The sequence below is a fragment of the Eurytemora carolleeae genome, unplaced genomic scaffold, assembly GCF_000591075.1.
Source record: "Eurytemora carolleeae unplaced genomic scaffold, Eaff_2.0 scaffold289, whole genome shotgun sequence".
Classification (NCBI taxonomy): Eukaryota; Metazoa; Arthropoda; class Copepoda; order Calanoida; family Temoridae; genus Eurytemora; species Eurytemora carolleeae.
In genome coordinates this window covers 536,818-554,908 of record NW_019396372.1, presented here as the reverse complement: position 1 = coordinate 554,908, position 18,091 = coordinate 536,818, and the positions used below count along the sequence as shown (strand labels likewise).

Here is an 18,091-nt window from a genome sequence, read left to right as displayed (position 1 = left end):
GTAGATTTTAAGCATCAAAAAAATTTAAAATCTGTATTGATTTTTCTGACAAAAACATGCAAATTTTAAATAAATAATTGTTTAAATAAGAGATTAAATATCCTGAGTAAAATCAGGAACAACGATACAAGCAAAAGAGATTTAAAGTTTTAATATCGATCTTTGATAAATTTTGACAATTCTAGAACAGCTGACTACTCTAAAACAGCAGACTAGTCTAGAAAAGCTTACTATTCTATAGAACAGCTGACTACTCTAGAACAGCAGACTAGTCTAGAAAAGCTTACTAGTCTATAGAACAGCTGACTACTGTAGAACAGCTGACTACTATAGAAAAGCTTACTGTCTAGAACAGCTCTCCAGTCTTCAGTAACTGACTATTCTAACAGTTGAGTACCATAGAACAGCTTATTACTTTAGAACAACTGACTACTCTAGAACAGTTGACTACTCTAAAACAGCGGACTACTCAAGAACAGCTGATGAAGTCATCATATTGATTCCACAAGTGCCTTCTCCACGATAAAGCCTGAACAAAATTAAAACAAACTTTAAGAATATATTTCCCAAAGGAACTAAATACTTATCACAAACTATGACTTTATAATCCTTACATTTCTGCAACCTGATGGTGTGTACACTGTACACCTTCGATATTTCACTTTCAAACTTAGACTTTTTGATCGAACAGAATTTATAGTTTGACACATTAAAGATTTACAACAACTGGTTGTAAAACTATTCGAATTGGAAAGTCGAATTTGAGACGAGTAATTAATGTAGAGATCATCATTGGTATCATGGATGTTTTTTCCTAAGGGGTACATCCAAATCACCTTGAACCTACCCGAATGCAGTTAAGGCTAGGAGGTCTTTAAAATTCTTTCTAAATTACTGCAAGACACTAATACATGTAATGCAGCTGACAAAGGGAAGTTCTCATTATACAACAATGTCAGCAATAAAACTGCTTAGATGGCCAATATCAAACACAACTGGAATAAATATAGAAACTCAAGAGCTGATATTGAAATATAACAAATTGCCTAGTCAGCTATCGAAACTACATATTAACCATCTTGATAATCTGCATGATAATTGGCATTCTGCATTAAATACATGTTATCAATAAATTTGTTTCATAAAAATTAAAAATAAATAAATTGATGTTAAAAAAGATTCATTTGATCAATTTAAAAATATTTACAAATACTAGAAACTGTTAAAAAATAATTTGTTTATCTTTAAATAATTATCTTTTAATAGACAAATAGAACACTTGTAGTTTTTTTTGTTGAAATATTAATTTACAATTTTTTACAGGGAAGGGTTCCCAAGACCAATTTAGTAAAATTGGTCTAGGAAACCCGTTAATAAGTAAAAATTTTAATTTCCCGAAAAAGTAGTGCCAGTACACTATTTCATCGTCTTTTGAGATGAAAATGCACTTTTTCAAAACTTTGCAGATCGGGTGGTTATTTTGTAAATAACTGTCCCAAGGGACGTTAAGTAACTTAACCTTCCACTGTAGGGGGAATAATGGGTCGGTAATGTTGACCAAAAAACGGAAACAACTTTACCCTTGTAAATAGGAACATAAAGAAGAAACAACCCTGTTCAGTGAAAATAAAATGTGTTTAGCGTATAACACTGTACAGTGAACAGTGTACACTATATACGTACAACTGAGCTATTGTTAAGGAATTAATTTTAAATTTTGAAATAGGGAAAATGCCTTTACATGATAATTATTTATTTTCTCAAAAAATAAAGACAAAAGAAATTAAAATTATTAAGGAAGAAATGTACATATAACCCTGTGAAAATAAAAATTTTCCGGAAAAAAATAACAAGAATTTTTAAAATGCGAAATACAAAGTTTACCTGTAGTATCCTTGCTCCCCCCAGCCTGGACCCCAGGAGTTCTTGATTATCCAGTAGGGCATAGTCCTACACGATAATAATAATAATGTAATTATAATAACTAGCTGAAGTGCCCGGCGTTGCCCGTGAATTATTTTCAAAAAATTAAATTAAAGAAAATAAAATTTCGACTTATTTTTAGCCTATGTTACCCCCATGGTACTCTTGGGTTACCTAAAATAATTCAGCCCATTCGGTCCAGTCGTTTGGCCAGCAATAGCTGACATATAAATATATAAAGATAGATACTTTTTTTAAATCGATTTTTTAACAAAAAAATGTTATTTTTGAAAGAAAAAATGTCGATTATTTTAGTCTATTTAGCACCCTTAAGTTTCCTGAAAAAATATTAGCCCATTCGGTCCAGCCGTTTGGCCATCTATAGTTAACATATAAATATATATACATATCCGGGTGTCAGGTAACTCCCACCAACAGGTTAATTGGTAAGCCCGCATTGGCCTGATACACCCATGGCGGTCTTGGGGTTTCACATTGTGGATCTCTTAAAGATTGTTATATTATAACAATATTAATAATAATATACAGGAGCGAAACAAATAATAATTATTGAAACAAATAATAATAAGCGAAACAAATAATAATAAGCAAGCGAAACAAATAATAATATGCCAAACAAATAATAATAAGCGAAACAAATAATAATAAGCAAAACGAATAATAATGAGCGAAACAAGTAATAGTAATAAGCAAAACAAATAATAATAGGCGAAAGGATAAATAATGAGCGAAACAAATAATAATATGCCAAACAAATAATAATAAGCGAACCGAATAATAATAAGCGAAACAAATAATATTAAGCAAAACAAATAATAATATGCCAAACAAATAATAATAGGGGAAAGGATAAATAATGAGCGAAATAAATAATAATATGCCAAACAAATAATAATAAGCGAAACGAATAATAATAAGCGAAACAAATAATATTAAGCAAAACGAATAATAATAAGCAAAACAAATAATAATAGGGGAAAGGATAAATAATGAGCGAAATAAATAATAATATGCCAAACAAATAATAATAAGCGAAACGAATAATAATAAGTGAAACGAATAATAATGAGCGAAACAAATAATAATGAGCTAATCGAATAATAATAAGCAAAACAAATAATAATGAGCTAATCGAATAATAATAAGCAAAACGAATATTAATGAGCGAAACGAATAATAATAAGCGAAACAAATAATAATAAGCAAAGCAAATAATAATAAGCGAACCGAATAATAATAAGCGAAAGGATTAATAATAAGCGAAACGAATAATAATATGCCAAACAAATAATAATAAGCGAACCGAATAATAATAAGCGAAACGAATAATAATAATAAGCAAAACAAATAATAATATGCCAAACAAATAATAATAAGCGAAACAAATAATAATAAGTGAAACGAATAATAATGAGCGAAACGAGTAATAATAATAAGCAAAACAAATAATATCAAGCGAAACGAATAATATTAAGCAAAACGAATAATAATAGGCGAAACGTACGATTTCAAAAAAGTAGGAACACTCCTAGTCCTATGTTTGCATTGCATAATGTGATTGCAAATTTTGGAAAGCTTTTAATTCCAATAAACTTTTTTGATGCATTTTTTAAAAATATGTAGCTCTTAAGATCAAATAAAATCTTTATTTGTCACCTGTCAATTGTCAATGGAAAACACCTAAAATATTTTTGTAAATATCTGATTTCTTACTTGTGGAATAGAGGATATTCATGGACTCCAAACCCGACAATCAGGACTCCATGATCAATTCCTGAACAAACAATTTATTATTACAACATGATCAATTACTGAACAATACATTAATCAGGACTCCATGATCATTTCTGAAACAGTCCATTTATTAATACTTAATGATCAATTTCTGAACAATCTAGTTTTTACTACTCTTTGATCAATTCCTGAACAATCCAAATATAATTACTCCATGATCAATTCCTGAACAATCTAGTTAAAATTACTCAATTATCAATTTCTGAACACCAAAGTTATTATTACTCTATCATCAATTCCTGGACCATTCAGTTATAATTACTTCATGATCAATTCCTGAACGATCCAGTTATAATTACTCTATGATCAATTCCTGAATTATCCAGTTATAATTACTCCATGATCAATTTCTGAACACCAAAATTATTATTACTCCATTATCAATTCCTGAACAATTCAGTTATAATTACTCCATTATCAATTTCTGAACAATCCAGTTATAATTACTCCATTTTCAATTTCTGAACAATCCAATTATAATTACTCCATTATTAATTTCTGAACAATCCAGTTATAATTCTTCATGATCAATTCCTGAACAATCTAGTTTTTATTACTTTATGATCAATTCCTGAAAGATCCAGTTATAATTACTCCATTATCAATTCCTGAACAATCCAATTATAATTATTCCATTATCAATTCCTGAACAATCCAGTTATAATTACAACATGCTCCATTCCTGAACAATGCAGTTATAATTTGGGAACAATCCAATTTAATTACTCCATTATCATTTCCTGAACAACACAGTTATAAAAGTTGAACAATCCGATTTAATTACTTCATTATCAATTCCTGAACAATCCAATTATAATTACTCCATTATCAATTTCTGAACAATCCAGTTATAATTACTCCATGATCCATAACTGAACAACCCATTTATAATTACTCCATGATCAATTCCTGAACAATCCAGTTATTAGTATTCTATGATCAATCCCTGTACGAAATCTAACAACATAACAAGGAAATTCGGATACAAATATTATCAACAGAAATAAAATACAAAAACAAAATTGACGAAAAGAAAAATATTATTATATTATAGAAAAATATTATTATATTAGAGAAAAATATATATTTCAACCTTCTGCGCTGCAGAGAAATTTCCAAGGATGACTGACACCTCCCATATAGAACTGCATTGCATTCGCGTTTAATCCTAAACAAAATCATTTTTTTACTAAATTTATTTTAAGTTAAAATTTCATGGGCTTAATTTGAGATTTCGTGAGAGGGGGATGATAAGAATTAGAAAAACATTATTTTTAAATAATAGATAATGTTAAGATTTAGCTCTAAGGGGACGTGTTACTTTTGCGTTAGTGGTCATAAAACAAGATTTCAGCTTTCTAATCTATCTTAAAAAAACAAAATACAATAACAAGAATTATTTAAATAAATGTAATTGATGAAAAAACAAATAAATAAAAAATAAAATAAATTCAATACTAAAAACTGGTCTGTGGTAAAATTAATATATCAAAACTTTTTCTTCATTTCTCTAAAATATTGTTCTATAAAAGTGATAATACAAAGTTTACCGACTGAGATGGGTCCATTCTGTAGAAGCCACTGTGCCATCTGCGTTTCATTTTGAGAGATTTCAACTCCGCCGGCTACACGTGCTACAACACGTGTCCTAGGGATAGCATCTATATTAGGGGGGATGATAGTTCTCTACCTGTGTGCTCAGTTACACTTACAACTGTTTACTAATATTGATATACTTTAAGTTAGGCCAGAATCAACTTTTAATAAACAGATATGCAGTACGCTCTCGGTATAGTTTATGGCTTATAAAATTAGTAAAGGATTAGCGTACATCATCACTCTATACACTATAACCTCGTTGATCTAAATATATACTTTGCTAGTCAATGTCTGTCTGTCTATTTGTTTGTCTGTTTGAAAACAAAAAATGTTCTGAAAATTCGCCATTTCGAGTAGATTAATCCGTCAAAATTTCAAATAGATTAAAAATGGCCGACATCAGATCAACAGTTAAAAGCTAAAACTATTTACAGGAAAGAGGGAGCGAAGCGCCCTAAAAGCCTAATTTTTACTCTGATCAATGGTATTAACCAAAATAATTTTTCAAATTTACCAAACCGATTAATTGATTGCTACCTGTTAAACTGACACTTTTCATCCTCTCCATCATATCCATAATCCTCCTCAGATTCCAGGCCTCCGATCTCAAGCAAGGTCTTGTACGCATTCTCAGGCAGACCACCGTTACATCCGCTATCCCTGAACACCATACAGCGGTAACCAGAAAACTGTGAAATGTCGTCTTCATTCTTATTATTGTGAGATTTGAAATTCTTAAAACTGAGCTGGGAACTTTTAAATCGTGGATATCGGGATTAAGGCTTAATCCACTCTTTTTCTTAATCTCCGGATTAACATAATCTTGCAAGATTATCTTAAAAGCGTATGAAAAACAATAAAATTCAAATTAATATTTAATCATCTGAGAAACTGTAGCAGCCAATCAGAGAAAAGCGGGCAACCAATGAGAGAACAGAAATATTCTCATTGGAGAAAACAATTAACGGATATCCAAGGAGAGAGAAAAAGAGTGGATTTAGGACTAAAATGAAAAGTTTCCACAGTGGATATTTGGATCAAGAAGTCAGGATTAAAGTTTATCCATTCTAAAGTTTTCAGCTCTGATCAGTTAAAAAATTCAATTCATAATTTAAAAAAGTCTATTATTTCAATGGTTTATTTTATAGATTTCAATATTTCAGTACCTTTTATCACAATCTACAAGCTCCTGCTCGCTCAAGGAGACAAGGTTTCCGTTCTTAATCGCCAACTGTCCCTCAACGTTTCCGGTCACACTAAACGCCCAGCAGGAACCACAGGCACCCTAAATAAATGTCCTCAAAATAATTTTACCTTTTAAAATTTTTAAAAAAGGTGTGAACATTTTCGAGATTTTTCTCACAATAATAATTCTATTAAAGATTGTTGAGTTGAATTTATTCTATTATAAAAAATAATTTTTAGTTGAATGTAAAAAAACTCTTTTTTCTTAATATTCAGAGAAATATGGTGTTTTTATTCATAAATTGATTTTATCATCATTCTTAAATCAATCCGCATAAATAGGTCATGTATCAGCTTTGTACTATTATAACCCCAAAACTTAAGATTTTTGGCTCAGCTCTACAAAAATTGGTAATTTCGTAAAAACCTGATTTTTAACAGGAGTCACGGCATTCTTGGTTCTCCAGTCAAACTCAGTTGGTAGTTCAACATCAGGGATATCTGCAGCAGGCCAGTGGATATCCGGATCATCCTGGATAAATACATGTATATAATATATATATAGGAAATATATTATATATATCTCAGCTGATATAGGATATATATATATATATAGCCACAGACTCAAATCTGCTGTTTATCTGTTTTTTTGATTGAATAATAAATTGAGTATATATATATATATATTGATATATATATCTTTTTTAACAACGATAGTTTTTTTTAAAGCGAAAAACTATTGTTTAAAAAAAACGATTGTTTGAACGTCTAAAAAAACAATATTTTTTTAATGATCGTTTTAAAACGGTCGTTTCGTTTTTCGTTTTTTTCTTCGTCGTTTTTAAAGCGAACCGATTGTATTTCAAAATAGTGAAAACAACCCATCCATACCCTACCTATCAAACTTTTGGCCGGATTTACCTTCTTTAGATTGATTCCCAGATAATCTCTCTTGAACTCCTGTTCTGATATATCTGCTAGATGGTTTGCTCCGTAGACACCTGAACCTTGCTCTGTCTCCTGCAGGAACTGGATCTTCTTCATGTTCTCCCGGAATATTCCGTACCTTAAAGGGAGTGTTCGCGAAAAATGAAAAGGGGTATAGGCTTAATGCGATAAAAAAGCGCATTTGATCGCTTCTAATCTTACTTCTATCTGTTGCGTCTACAAGGAGAGAATTGTTAAAAACGACTAATACCGAAGAACGTAGTATCCATACAAATTCAGAAAGATGCAACATACGACTTAGACCGTAAAAAATCTATTTGATTTCAAACAAATCATTCAGATACTGCACCCTATGGTCATTGATTATCTTTCGCCACATTTTTTTATAGTTGATTTTTCATAATATGTTTTAATTGTTATGATCTGAGAGTTACTTATAAAAACATTTATTCCTGTTTCGAGGATTTTTGGTAATGAAGACGACATTTTCATACTTTCCAGGAATGTTTGATAACAAGTTGGAAGCTAAATGTTATTTTAAGAAATAAAATCAAACATATTATAAAAAATCAACTATATAAAAATGTGGCGAAAGATAATCGATGACCATAGGGTGTAATATTTGAATGATTTGTTTGAAATTAAATAGATTTTTTTATGGTCTAAGTCGTATGTTGCATCTTTCTGAATTAAGCCTATACCCCCTTTCATTTTTCGCGAACACTCCCTTTAAGTATTCTTTTTTTTCTTAAATTTTCAAAATAATTTATTATTTTTCATACAGATGATTTGAACAAAAGGGAGTGGGAACATTCAAAATTTAATAATTTTTTTTATAAAGCTTTTGTTTATTTAAATAAAAAAACTTGAACTATTTTTCGAAGAATTTTCTTTCTATACATTTCTGCATGATGACTTATTTATAGTGGAAGGATTTGACACATAAAGATATGGCAGCTACAATTTACAAACAACAAATCTTAATTCATTTTCTAATTTAAAAAAAGCAATTTAAACTATAATTTAGCTGTTTATTTGTGATAAATTGGTTTTCGATTTTATTTTACTTTTAATATATTTTCTATTATTTATAATGCTATATCTTTCTATATTTCTGAACTCGTCTGATCTCTCTCATTTTATCATGATTCAGATTCTGTTTCGTTTTACCTTTTTGTAGTTGTACATCATTCTAGTAAATTCTTCTTTGAAAGATTTACTTGTAATCAGTCTAATCTTAGCGAATGTTTTATTGTAAGATTTCACGCAAATCTGCCCCTTTAGTAAATTCAACCTATATGAAGCATAAAGTCGGACCGCGCCAACCTTGTTGCACCGGCTAGTCCTGTCCATAGAGCTAGGTACAGTACAAACTGGGACCGGAATGGTTGACCCGGCTCGGAAATTCAAATGTACTATGGCTGCCCGTGATTTACCGCTTCCTGTAATTAACCTTGTAATAGTATATTTAATTGTCAGATTTACCACTTCTTGTACTCTCCCTTGCTATTGTATGTTTTATTGTAATATTAACTTATACTCTGCCTTGTTATTGTATGTTTTATTGTAAGATTTACCTTTTCTTGTACTCAGCCTTGTTATTGTATGTTTTATTGTAAGATTTGACGAATGAATGAAAGCTCTTCAAAGATTGCATCTCAGACAGAGTTCTCACACTCTCCTAACAATAAACAGAAGGTTATAAATTTATTCGGGGTTTGTGCATTTTCTAAAAAAAATTCTTGGTAAAAAATTATAAATAATTAGGGTAGGAATGTGCCCGTTGATGTCCAATTATCTTACAATTTTTCGAAAATATTTACCCCAGACCCCTGCATTCATTTTTATGGGAATTAGGCATAAAAACAGCGGTAACCTTCGTCTTTGTCTCACCCAGAATAAAAGAGTTTTCTCTATATTTTCAGTTTTGGTTTATCTTTCAAACCGACTTACAGATTTATGCCACACTGACTAAAGGAACAAAATTGTCAAAGTTAAACCTTTTTAATTAGAACAATATCTTTCAAATTATTGATTACATAAAGATTTCATGGACACTGATGTGAATCAGACATGTCACTTTTTAATGAAGGCTCACACTTAAAATTACAACATAGTCCCTTTAAATTACCTGGAACGGAGGAAGCTTCTTGACAGTGAAGGGATTAATATCATGGCCATCTCCTCCAAACCGTGGACCATGTGGTCTACCTCCTCCAACCAGTCCATGAGGGACAATATCATGATCCTCTCCTCGGAGCACCTTCTTGTGAGGAACAAGATCATGATCATCTCCTCCGAAAATCTTCTTGTGAGGAACAAGATCATGATCATCTCCTCCGAGAACCTTCTTATGATGGGGAAGATAATCATGATCACCTCCTCCGAATATTTGACCTCCCTCTGGTAGAGCTTCCACATCTCTTGCCTGGAAAAAGAATTTTGTTGTAATATTGTCTTCTAACTCTAAGCTATCAGGTCGCTTCGCGCCCATCTTCTATTTCAACTTTTAAAAGTTGCTCAATCTTTCAACATTTTCTCTTCGCTAAAACACAAAAAAAATGTTGCGGATTTACTTTTTTTTATGGATTTTCAAAATCTTACGAAAATTAAAATTTTTTGGAGACCACTTTATGAAATTACAAGCATAAACCTTTCCTGGGGTCATGTAAGGCCCCACATAAAATTTGGGCCCGATCGGTTCAGCCGTTTTGACGCTTATTGAATACAAACAAACAAACAGACAAGAAAAGTATATATTTATAGATTTTATTGATTGATATTAAACCCAAGTTTTTTTGGAACACCCCACCCCCTTCTCGTCCTCCCTTACATACCTTATTAATGGCGGAGGACACTGATCCTGATGTTCTGGAGGCTGTTAGAGGAACCCGGAGTAACCTCTTCCTGACCTTTCTTGTAGTAGATTCAACCTCAACCTCATCCTCATCCTCCACGACACCCTGTCCCTGAGCACAGAATACACAGATAGGACATGATTCATTTATGTTATCAAAGAAACTGCGTTTTTGCCACTAACTCAAATATTCTAATCCATTTATCTTTACTACCTGATGATAAAAACTTTTTCATACTAAGATTATTTGATCTAACAAAATTTACAGTTTGCAATTATGTAGGGATTAGAGTTTGTGGCAAAATCTTATTCTCTTTTCTAATTAATCGCCTCAAACTCTCATATTTTTATCTCTTCGTCTTTGCACCTTGATTGTGTAGACTTTGTATATTTGACCTGGCATGCACAATTCATAATTTGGAATTTCAACCTAACGTTCTTCTGCGGACCATTCTCACGTCTCAAGTTTTTAAATGAAGTAATTTTTCTTCACTATCTGTTCAAATATGTTACCTACTACCTAATCGGTCTCTCTCCTTAAAGCTTATTTTTTAATTATAAAGAGTGAAGACAGTTTTTTTAAACATTTTCTTTTAACCTTGGTAATCTTGTTTATCAAAGGTGGTTTTTTGGATCAATTTTCTTTTATTTTCTTTTAACCTTGGTAATTTTCTTTATCAAAGGTGGTTTTTTTAGATAATTTTTTTTATATTTTCTATTAACCTTGGTATTTTGTTAATCAAAGGTGGATTTTTAGATCAATTTTTTATATTTTCTTTTAACCTTGGTAATTTGTTTATCAAAGGTGGTTTTTAGATCAATTTTCTTTTATTTTCTTTTAACCTTGGTAATTTTCTTTATCAAAGGTGGTTTTTTGATAATTTTTTTTTTATATTTTCTATTAACCTTGGTATTTTGTTTATCAAAGGTGGATTTTTAGATCAATTTTTTATATTTTCTTTTAACCTTGGTAATTTTGTTTGTCAAAGGTGTTTTTTAGATCAATTTTCTTTTATTTCCTTTTAACCTTGGTGATTTTCTTTATCAAAGGTGTTTTTTTTAGACAATTTTTTTTATATTTTCTTTAAACCTTGGTAATCTTGTTTATCAAAGTTGGTTTTTAGATAATTTTTTTTATATTTTCCTGAAACTTTTTTCTTCTTTAAACATACAACTGACTAATCTAAAATGCACTTAATCTGTTCAATCAATTTAAAGACTGGATTGACTTTTAAGTGTCGCAACGTTTAGGCCTTAGATTTTACCTCCTTTTCATTTTGTACATTTTAGATCTATTAGCACTTGGCTTAAATTTTTTAGAAATAATTAGAAAAATTCTTTTTGATTTCTGCGTTAGAGCTTGCATCCTTTTGATCACGCACATGTTAGACAAAAATTCTAGTAAGGGGTGAATAATGTATATGTACAAGAAACACTTCACGACTTTTTGATTTTATGAAAAATTTTAAAACTCTCTTTGATGAATGCATAGAGTTTACCCTACATTTCCCTAACCTCTTAATAATCAAGAACTAAACAAGATCGCAATTTAAATTTATAAAAGTTTTTAAAATTTGAAATAAGGATAATAAATATATTTCAATCAAATGATTTGATTGAGAGATCGTCGAATTTAATCCACTTTTAAATACGGTTTTCAACAAATTGTACAAAAGATCTAATACTGCTACAGTGGATAAGACTACTTCAAATTTAAATATTAAATGATACTGTCACTGTGCACTTTACTACTCCTGCAACTGTAGAGCTAGAAACTGTGTCAGTTAGATCCTCTACATAGACAACCCTTTCAACTCTTTGCTTTCATCAAAAACACAAGAAAAGAAATTAACTTTCTTTCACAAGCAACAAAAATCACTGTATTTTTTTTCTCTTAAATTTGGAATAAAGATTCCCATGAAATATTTGATTTGTGAAGGATCACTTACATGTACATCGGAAAACACCAGAGCTGGGAACTTAAGAATGGATAACCTTTAATCCCAACTACTTAATCCGAATATCCACTGTGGAAACTTTTAATTTTAGTCCTTAATCCACTCTTTTTCTCTCTCTTTGGATTTCCGTAAATTGTTTTATCCAATGAGAGTTCAGGAATATAGTTCGTAAATTCTATCCCATGAGAGAAATCCGCAATTTCTAACAAATAAAGAATTTCTTGTCGGTCATTTTATAAATTTTTCGGCGAAGAAAAATATTTAATAATATGTTTGAGATTCTTTTTTAACCAATTTTAACTAATGTATTGATAAATAAATGGGTGAGAAATTAAATGAAGGCCCTTCCAGTCAAGAAAACCAACAAATCTGGCGTTCCCAGAATCATATTTGTTGATCTAAATATTGAATCTCGAGACTAACATAATCTCGAGATTATGCTAGTCTCGAGATTAGCAAAAAGAGAGGATCAAGCATTAATCCTGATATCCACCATTCTAAAGTTCCCAGCTCAGATTAAATTATTTAATACTCAGAACAGTCAACTTAAAATCTAATTCTACAAATTTCTATTAATTACAAATAAAATTTGAAAATTTATTAAAACCATGCACAGGTAATCTTTAAAAATCAAACAAATACACCTAGAACATACAAAAATTCTACTGTGTAACTGTAGCAATTAATAAAATTAATCAAACATTTGTGGAATGTTAAAATTGATGAAAAGGAATGTATAGTAAAATTTTTTAAAAACAAATTAATGTAAATCAGGGATCAATGTCAGATAAGTCCGGCCAGGTCAGGTCTTCTTCCGGGGGACAGTACACGCTCAAGCCTAGCAATATCATGCTTTAGCAACAACATCATGCATAAACATTTAACACAGAAGGGGCATCCATTTGACAGAAATAGTTTTCAAATATGAAAATGAAATAATTTTTTTTAACAAAATACCCATTTCAAGTAAAATTAGAAATATAACATTAAAAAACAAAATCAGATTTTTTAATTCAATTTTAATGCAATTTCCTAAAAACGTTTTGCTTTCTGGAAGATATTTTCCGATGTAAACTTTTATTGGTAAAACTATTTTAGTCCAATTTAATGATATTTATAGATTATTTGTCAAATCAAGTGATTAAAATTTTTAATTCTTATCAAAGAAACACCCAAGTGCATCATGCATACAATGTATAAACAAAACTCAAAAATCAGAAGATAAGAAAAATAAATTTGAAAAAAATGGGTTAAGTTGAAATTGAAGAAATGAAAAAATTGAAAAAGAAAGAAAAATGAGAAAAAAATAAATAGCGTAAAATCGCAAAGAAAGTTGAAGATAAGGAAAGGTATACAAAAGTAGAAGACAAAAAACACAACATGTAAATTGTAAAGCTAAGTCAATAAAGGAATGTGATAGGAGCTGAAAACTGTAGAATGGTGGATATCGAGAATTTCAAGATCAATGCTTGTTCTTTTCTTTTTATTTATCTCAAGATTAATCTAATCTTTGGTTTGTTTTCTGGAATTGTGTAAAAACATTCAACCAATAAAGTGGCATATACAAAATCCCTAACAGCCAATTAGAAGCCGAGAAATTTTGAAATTTAGCCCGCGAAATCAATGAGCGAATTCTCATTGGTGCAATCCAGCAGGGATATCCAAAAAGAGAGGATTAAGTAGAAAATCAAAAGTGTTGACAGAGAATACATCGTATTTTAAGGTATCCAATCCTAAAGTTTTCAGCTAGGGACAGATTTGATGAAAATGCCATAAAACAAAGTTAAAACAACAAAAGGAAACACAAAGAAAATAAAAACAAGATTAAAAAATTCTACAAGGGAAAAAAGAGAAAATTATTTGCATACTAGATAGTCAATAGTTTTGGTTCATTTTTGCATTTATTTTCTCTATGCCAAATGTTGACCTTTATAGAAAATATGTGCAAAAACGAAGCAAAAACCAACCTGTTCTAACGTCGTGGTTTGGTTCGTTAATTCTTTTTTTTTGGATAAAAATTTTGGAAAATAATAAATGCTAACTTTAACTGAAAACAGTTTTGCAGTGTGGGAAGTTTTATTAAGTTTAAAACGATTAAAAATATTAGCTACCGTACAGCCATGAAAAAATACAAAAAAACTTGATTTAAAATATTTAACAAATTAACGATTATGAACTTTCTGAAAGTAAACTTCAGCTTAAAGTTAGCAAACGAAACTTAATAAAGCATTTTCCCACAAAACGCAAGCTTTAAGATTTCTTCTTATCTCAGTATTTAAAAAAAAACATAAAAAACTACAACTATGTGCAAAAAAACTAAGAGAGCATGTCTACTTCAAAACAAAAAGCTATAAAGGGAATATTCTTCTCAGAGCTCTCTGGGAGTAAAAATTTAAAGTTTAGGATTTAAGCGTTTCTGAGAAAAACAGATAGTTTCTTAAAGGGACTGTAAGAGTGTAAGCGTAATGCAATGTAATTCACAAGGGTATCCTTAAAAGCTTTGTCTCATCAAGAATAAATAAGATATCAATGGTTTTAATTTTTAAAAATGATTATTTTCAATTGCGATTTTTCTACAAAGCAACTTGTGCATTTCTAAAGCAGAGGGTATCATTGTAAACTTGGCATTGCAATCTTTTAATAAAGGGTCAATTGAAATTACCCTGTCAGTCCCTTTAAGTCATTAAGAGTTATAATATTAATCATATTTGTCATATTGGTTTACAATTTGGATTATATGTTTAATGACGACACTTCGAAAAATGCTTCAACTCAGAATTGCTTCTGGAAGAGTTGCAGCTGAAGTTTTACAAGTCTTTCTTTTCAAAATGAATGTAAACTCTGTTTAAATCCTTAAATCATTATTTACAGCACAGTCTGCTGCTCTAAAATATGAACATTCCCTTAAAAAAGAGGAAAAAAGTTGCTTACATCCTTGGCACAGGTGACCTGCTCCCACTGGACCTCCCTGAAGTTCTCCCAGGGTTTGGACCAGACCACCATCTTACAACTCTGCTCAGGACCATCAGGACAGGTAGCATCCTAAACACAACAGAGGATCATTTCTAAAATACCGGGGGATTATTCCTTAAACAACCGAGGATCATTTTTAAAATAACAGGGGATCATTTCTAAAATACCGGGGGATCATTCCTAAAACAACAAAGGCTCATTTCTAAAATAACAAGGGATCATTCCTAAAACAACAGAGGATCATTTTTTACATTTCTAAAACAATGGCAGATCATTCTTAAAAAACGGCGGATCATTCCTAAAAAGATGGTGGATCATTTCTAAAATAACGGAGGATCATTCCTAAAAAAATGGAGGATCATTCTCAAAACATAAGCGTATTATTCCAAAAACAACTGCGGATATTCCTAAAACAATTGCGGATCATTTCTAAAACAACGGCGAATCATTCCTAAAACATTTAAGGATCATTTCTGAAACAATTGAGGATAATTTCTAAATCAACGGAGGATCATTCTTAAAACAACGGCGGATAACTCCTAAAACAACGGAGGATAATTTCTAAAATAACGGAGGATCATGACCAAGAATGAAAAAACAAAAGGTCGAAAGTTTCAAATGGTTCATCCCTTCAGAGATCAGTAATTCGTCAATAATTTAATCAATGATATTTTAGTCTGCTGGAAACAAATATAATCGTTTCAAATAAAAATCAAACGACTAAATATTAAAAAAAAACGGATAAAAACGAGTCCCAACTTTATACTAGACTACTTACATTATCCTTGTGTGAGGCTAAAACCAGATCAAAGGTGTATTTAGTTCCAGCCACAACCTGCTGTTTGAAGTTCTCAACACGTACTATCCTCCTGTACATAAACTTTAGTTAAGTACATAACCCGCTATACGTGTACAGTGTATATATGTACACTACCCTCCTGTACAATATACGGTTCGTAATTAAATAAACTAATACCATTGTACACTGTACAGTTTGTACATGTGTAATCTAAAAGGGTATACTATCCTACTTTTGTACAGTGTACTGTGTGTACCTGAATAAACTAATATTGTACACTACCTTCCTGTACCATGTACTGTTTGTAAATATAAAAACTAATACTACTGTAGTATACGGTTTGCACATGTGTATACTAATATTGTACACTATCCTTCTGTTCAGTGTACAGTTGGTCCATGTATAAACTGTAATTTGTAATGAATGCATGATATCTATATTCTTTTCCTTGAAAGTTGATTGTTTTTATCTAAAAATTTTATGCTTCAGAGACTATTAAATGACGATTGTTTAAAGTATCTGAATGATTTGTTTTATATTAAATTGATTTTTTTACTATCCGAGTTGATTGTTGCAACTTTCTGAATTTGTATGGACGCTATGTTCTTCAGCATGAGTCGTTGACAATTTTCTCCTTATAGACGCAACATATAGAAGTAAGATTAGTAGCGATCAAAAGGGCTTATTTTTCGCCGTAAACTTATACCATACCCCTTTCATTTTTCGCGAACACTCCCTTTAAGTGCACAATAAACATTAACATTTTTAAAGCTGAAAACGACTATTTTTTCCATGTTATTTATCGTAGACACAATTAGGTTTGAAGGGTACAGTTCTATACCGAGCATACCCTTCTTGAACTTTAATTTTTAAAAATTACAAAGACAGTCTCTTCCCTATTCTCTATATTCCCAGATTTACTAAGATATACCTTTGGCATTCTCCAGCTGCACCAGCGGAAAGTTGGGCAAATGCAAAATCCACAATTTCTTGTTGGTCAGCGCTCAGATCTCCGGGTACCTACAGTACATAGCGTACATACTTCAATATACAATAAACAATTAAATAAAAACAGTCGTTATTGAAGTTTTCAGGCAAACTATAAGAGGTTTTCCCCGGAGAAAAATCATCATATCGACATTAAAAGGTAAGTTTTTACATTCTTTTTAATACTTTATACCATTTTTTATTTTTCCCGATAAAGTTGATAAAACCGTAAAAAAGTCCAAACGAAAATTATATATTGTAATTTGAACATTTTGGTCCGTAGAAACATTTTTGAGCGGTAAAATAAGTATTTTTGTACAAGTTTATAAATCAGTTAAAGAGCATTTTTAAATTTGTGAAACATCCCTCTAAAGAAAACTTACCTCAACGGGTGCTCCAACAAGCTGTACACCGCCCGCAGCTTCCGGGGCTCCAACAGGCTGTACACCGCCCGCAGCTTGTGAAACTACAGGCAATAGTGCCAGCAGTAAAAATTTCATTTTTCTGCAAACCAGTGTAGATTTACATTCGATTAACCTTGATTAATTACTCAAATTCAAACCTAAAAAACTTTTTAGTATTTAAGTTATTAAGAAAAAGTAGAACATTTGTAAATAAAAAATGTGGATTAACACGTCCTTTCGATATGATACTGAAAAGAAAAAAGAAAAAGCAGGATTAAACGTAAGTGTAAAATAATTTTTTTAAATTAGAAAATGGTGTCTCTTAGCTGACTCATTTAGTTGAACTGTGACAAAGAAAAATCTACCGAAATCACCTGGGCCCTAGCATCACTCCCATATTTCTTGTTGTTAAAAAATAATTAGGCAATCTACAGGTATATTTCTTCTTGTTATAAGACAATTAGGCAATCTACAGGTATATTTCTTCTTGTTCTATTGCAAACAGTTTTCTAGTCCATTAAAACTTTATTTATTGAGTACATTGGATTTGTGTACAATGTATACTGCGCACAATTGCTGTGTTTCATGTTCGTTTATTAAAGATCATAACTTCAGTCTAAAAGTCGTCTTCCTATTCCACAGT

The 18,091-nt window shown here is 30.8% G+C and overlaps 2 protein-coding genes across 16 annotated transcripts in view; one reads left to right on the top strand and one right to left on the bottom strand.

Annotated features, from left to right (window-relative positions):
- Positions 1-18,091, top strand: part of LOC111701952 (phosphatidylinositol 4-phosphate 5-kinase type-1 alpha) — a 125,099-nt gene that overhangs the window by 23,469 nt on the left and 83,539 nt on the right. The gene's annotated exons all lie outside the window — the stretch shown is intronic.
- LOC111701954 (putative cysteine proteinase CG12163) lies at positions 21-17,570 on the bottom strand. Of its 2 annotated transcripts, none has more exons than XM_023473453.1 (16): positions 17,428-17,570; positions 16,989-17,077; positions 16,037-16,127; positions 15,217-15,327; positions 10,308-10,439; positions 9,602-9,898; positions 9,048-9,151; positions 7,444-7,588; positions 6,950-7,054; positions 6,504-6,622; positions 5,875-5,997; positions 5,289-5,386; positions 4,832-4,906; positions 3,658-3,718; positions 1,885-1,950; positions 21-529 (listed from the first exon to the last, which is right to left on the bottom strand). In XM_023473453.1, exons 1-16 carry the CDS (start codon positions 17,542-17,544, stop codon positions 466-468), a joined length of 1,797 nt encoding a protein of 598 aa, XP_023329221.1. In that variant the 5' UTR covers positions 17,545-17,570; the 3' UTR covers positions 21-465. The 2 variants fall into 2 exon arrangements, with proteins under 2 accessions (XP_023329221.1, XP_023329222.1); XM_023473454.1 differs by having other exon boundaries at positions 10,308-10,433; positions 17,428-17,548.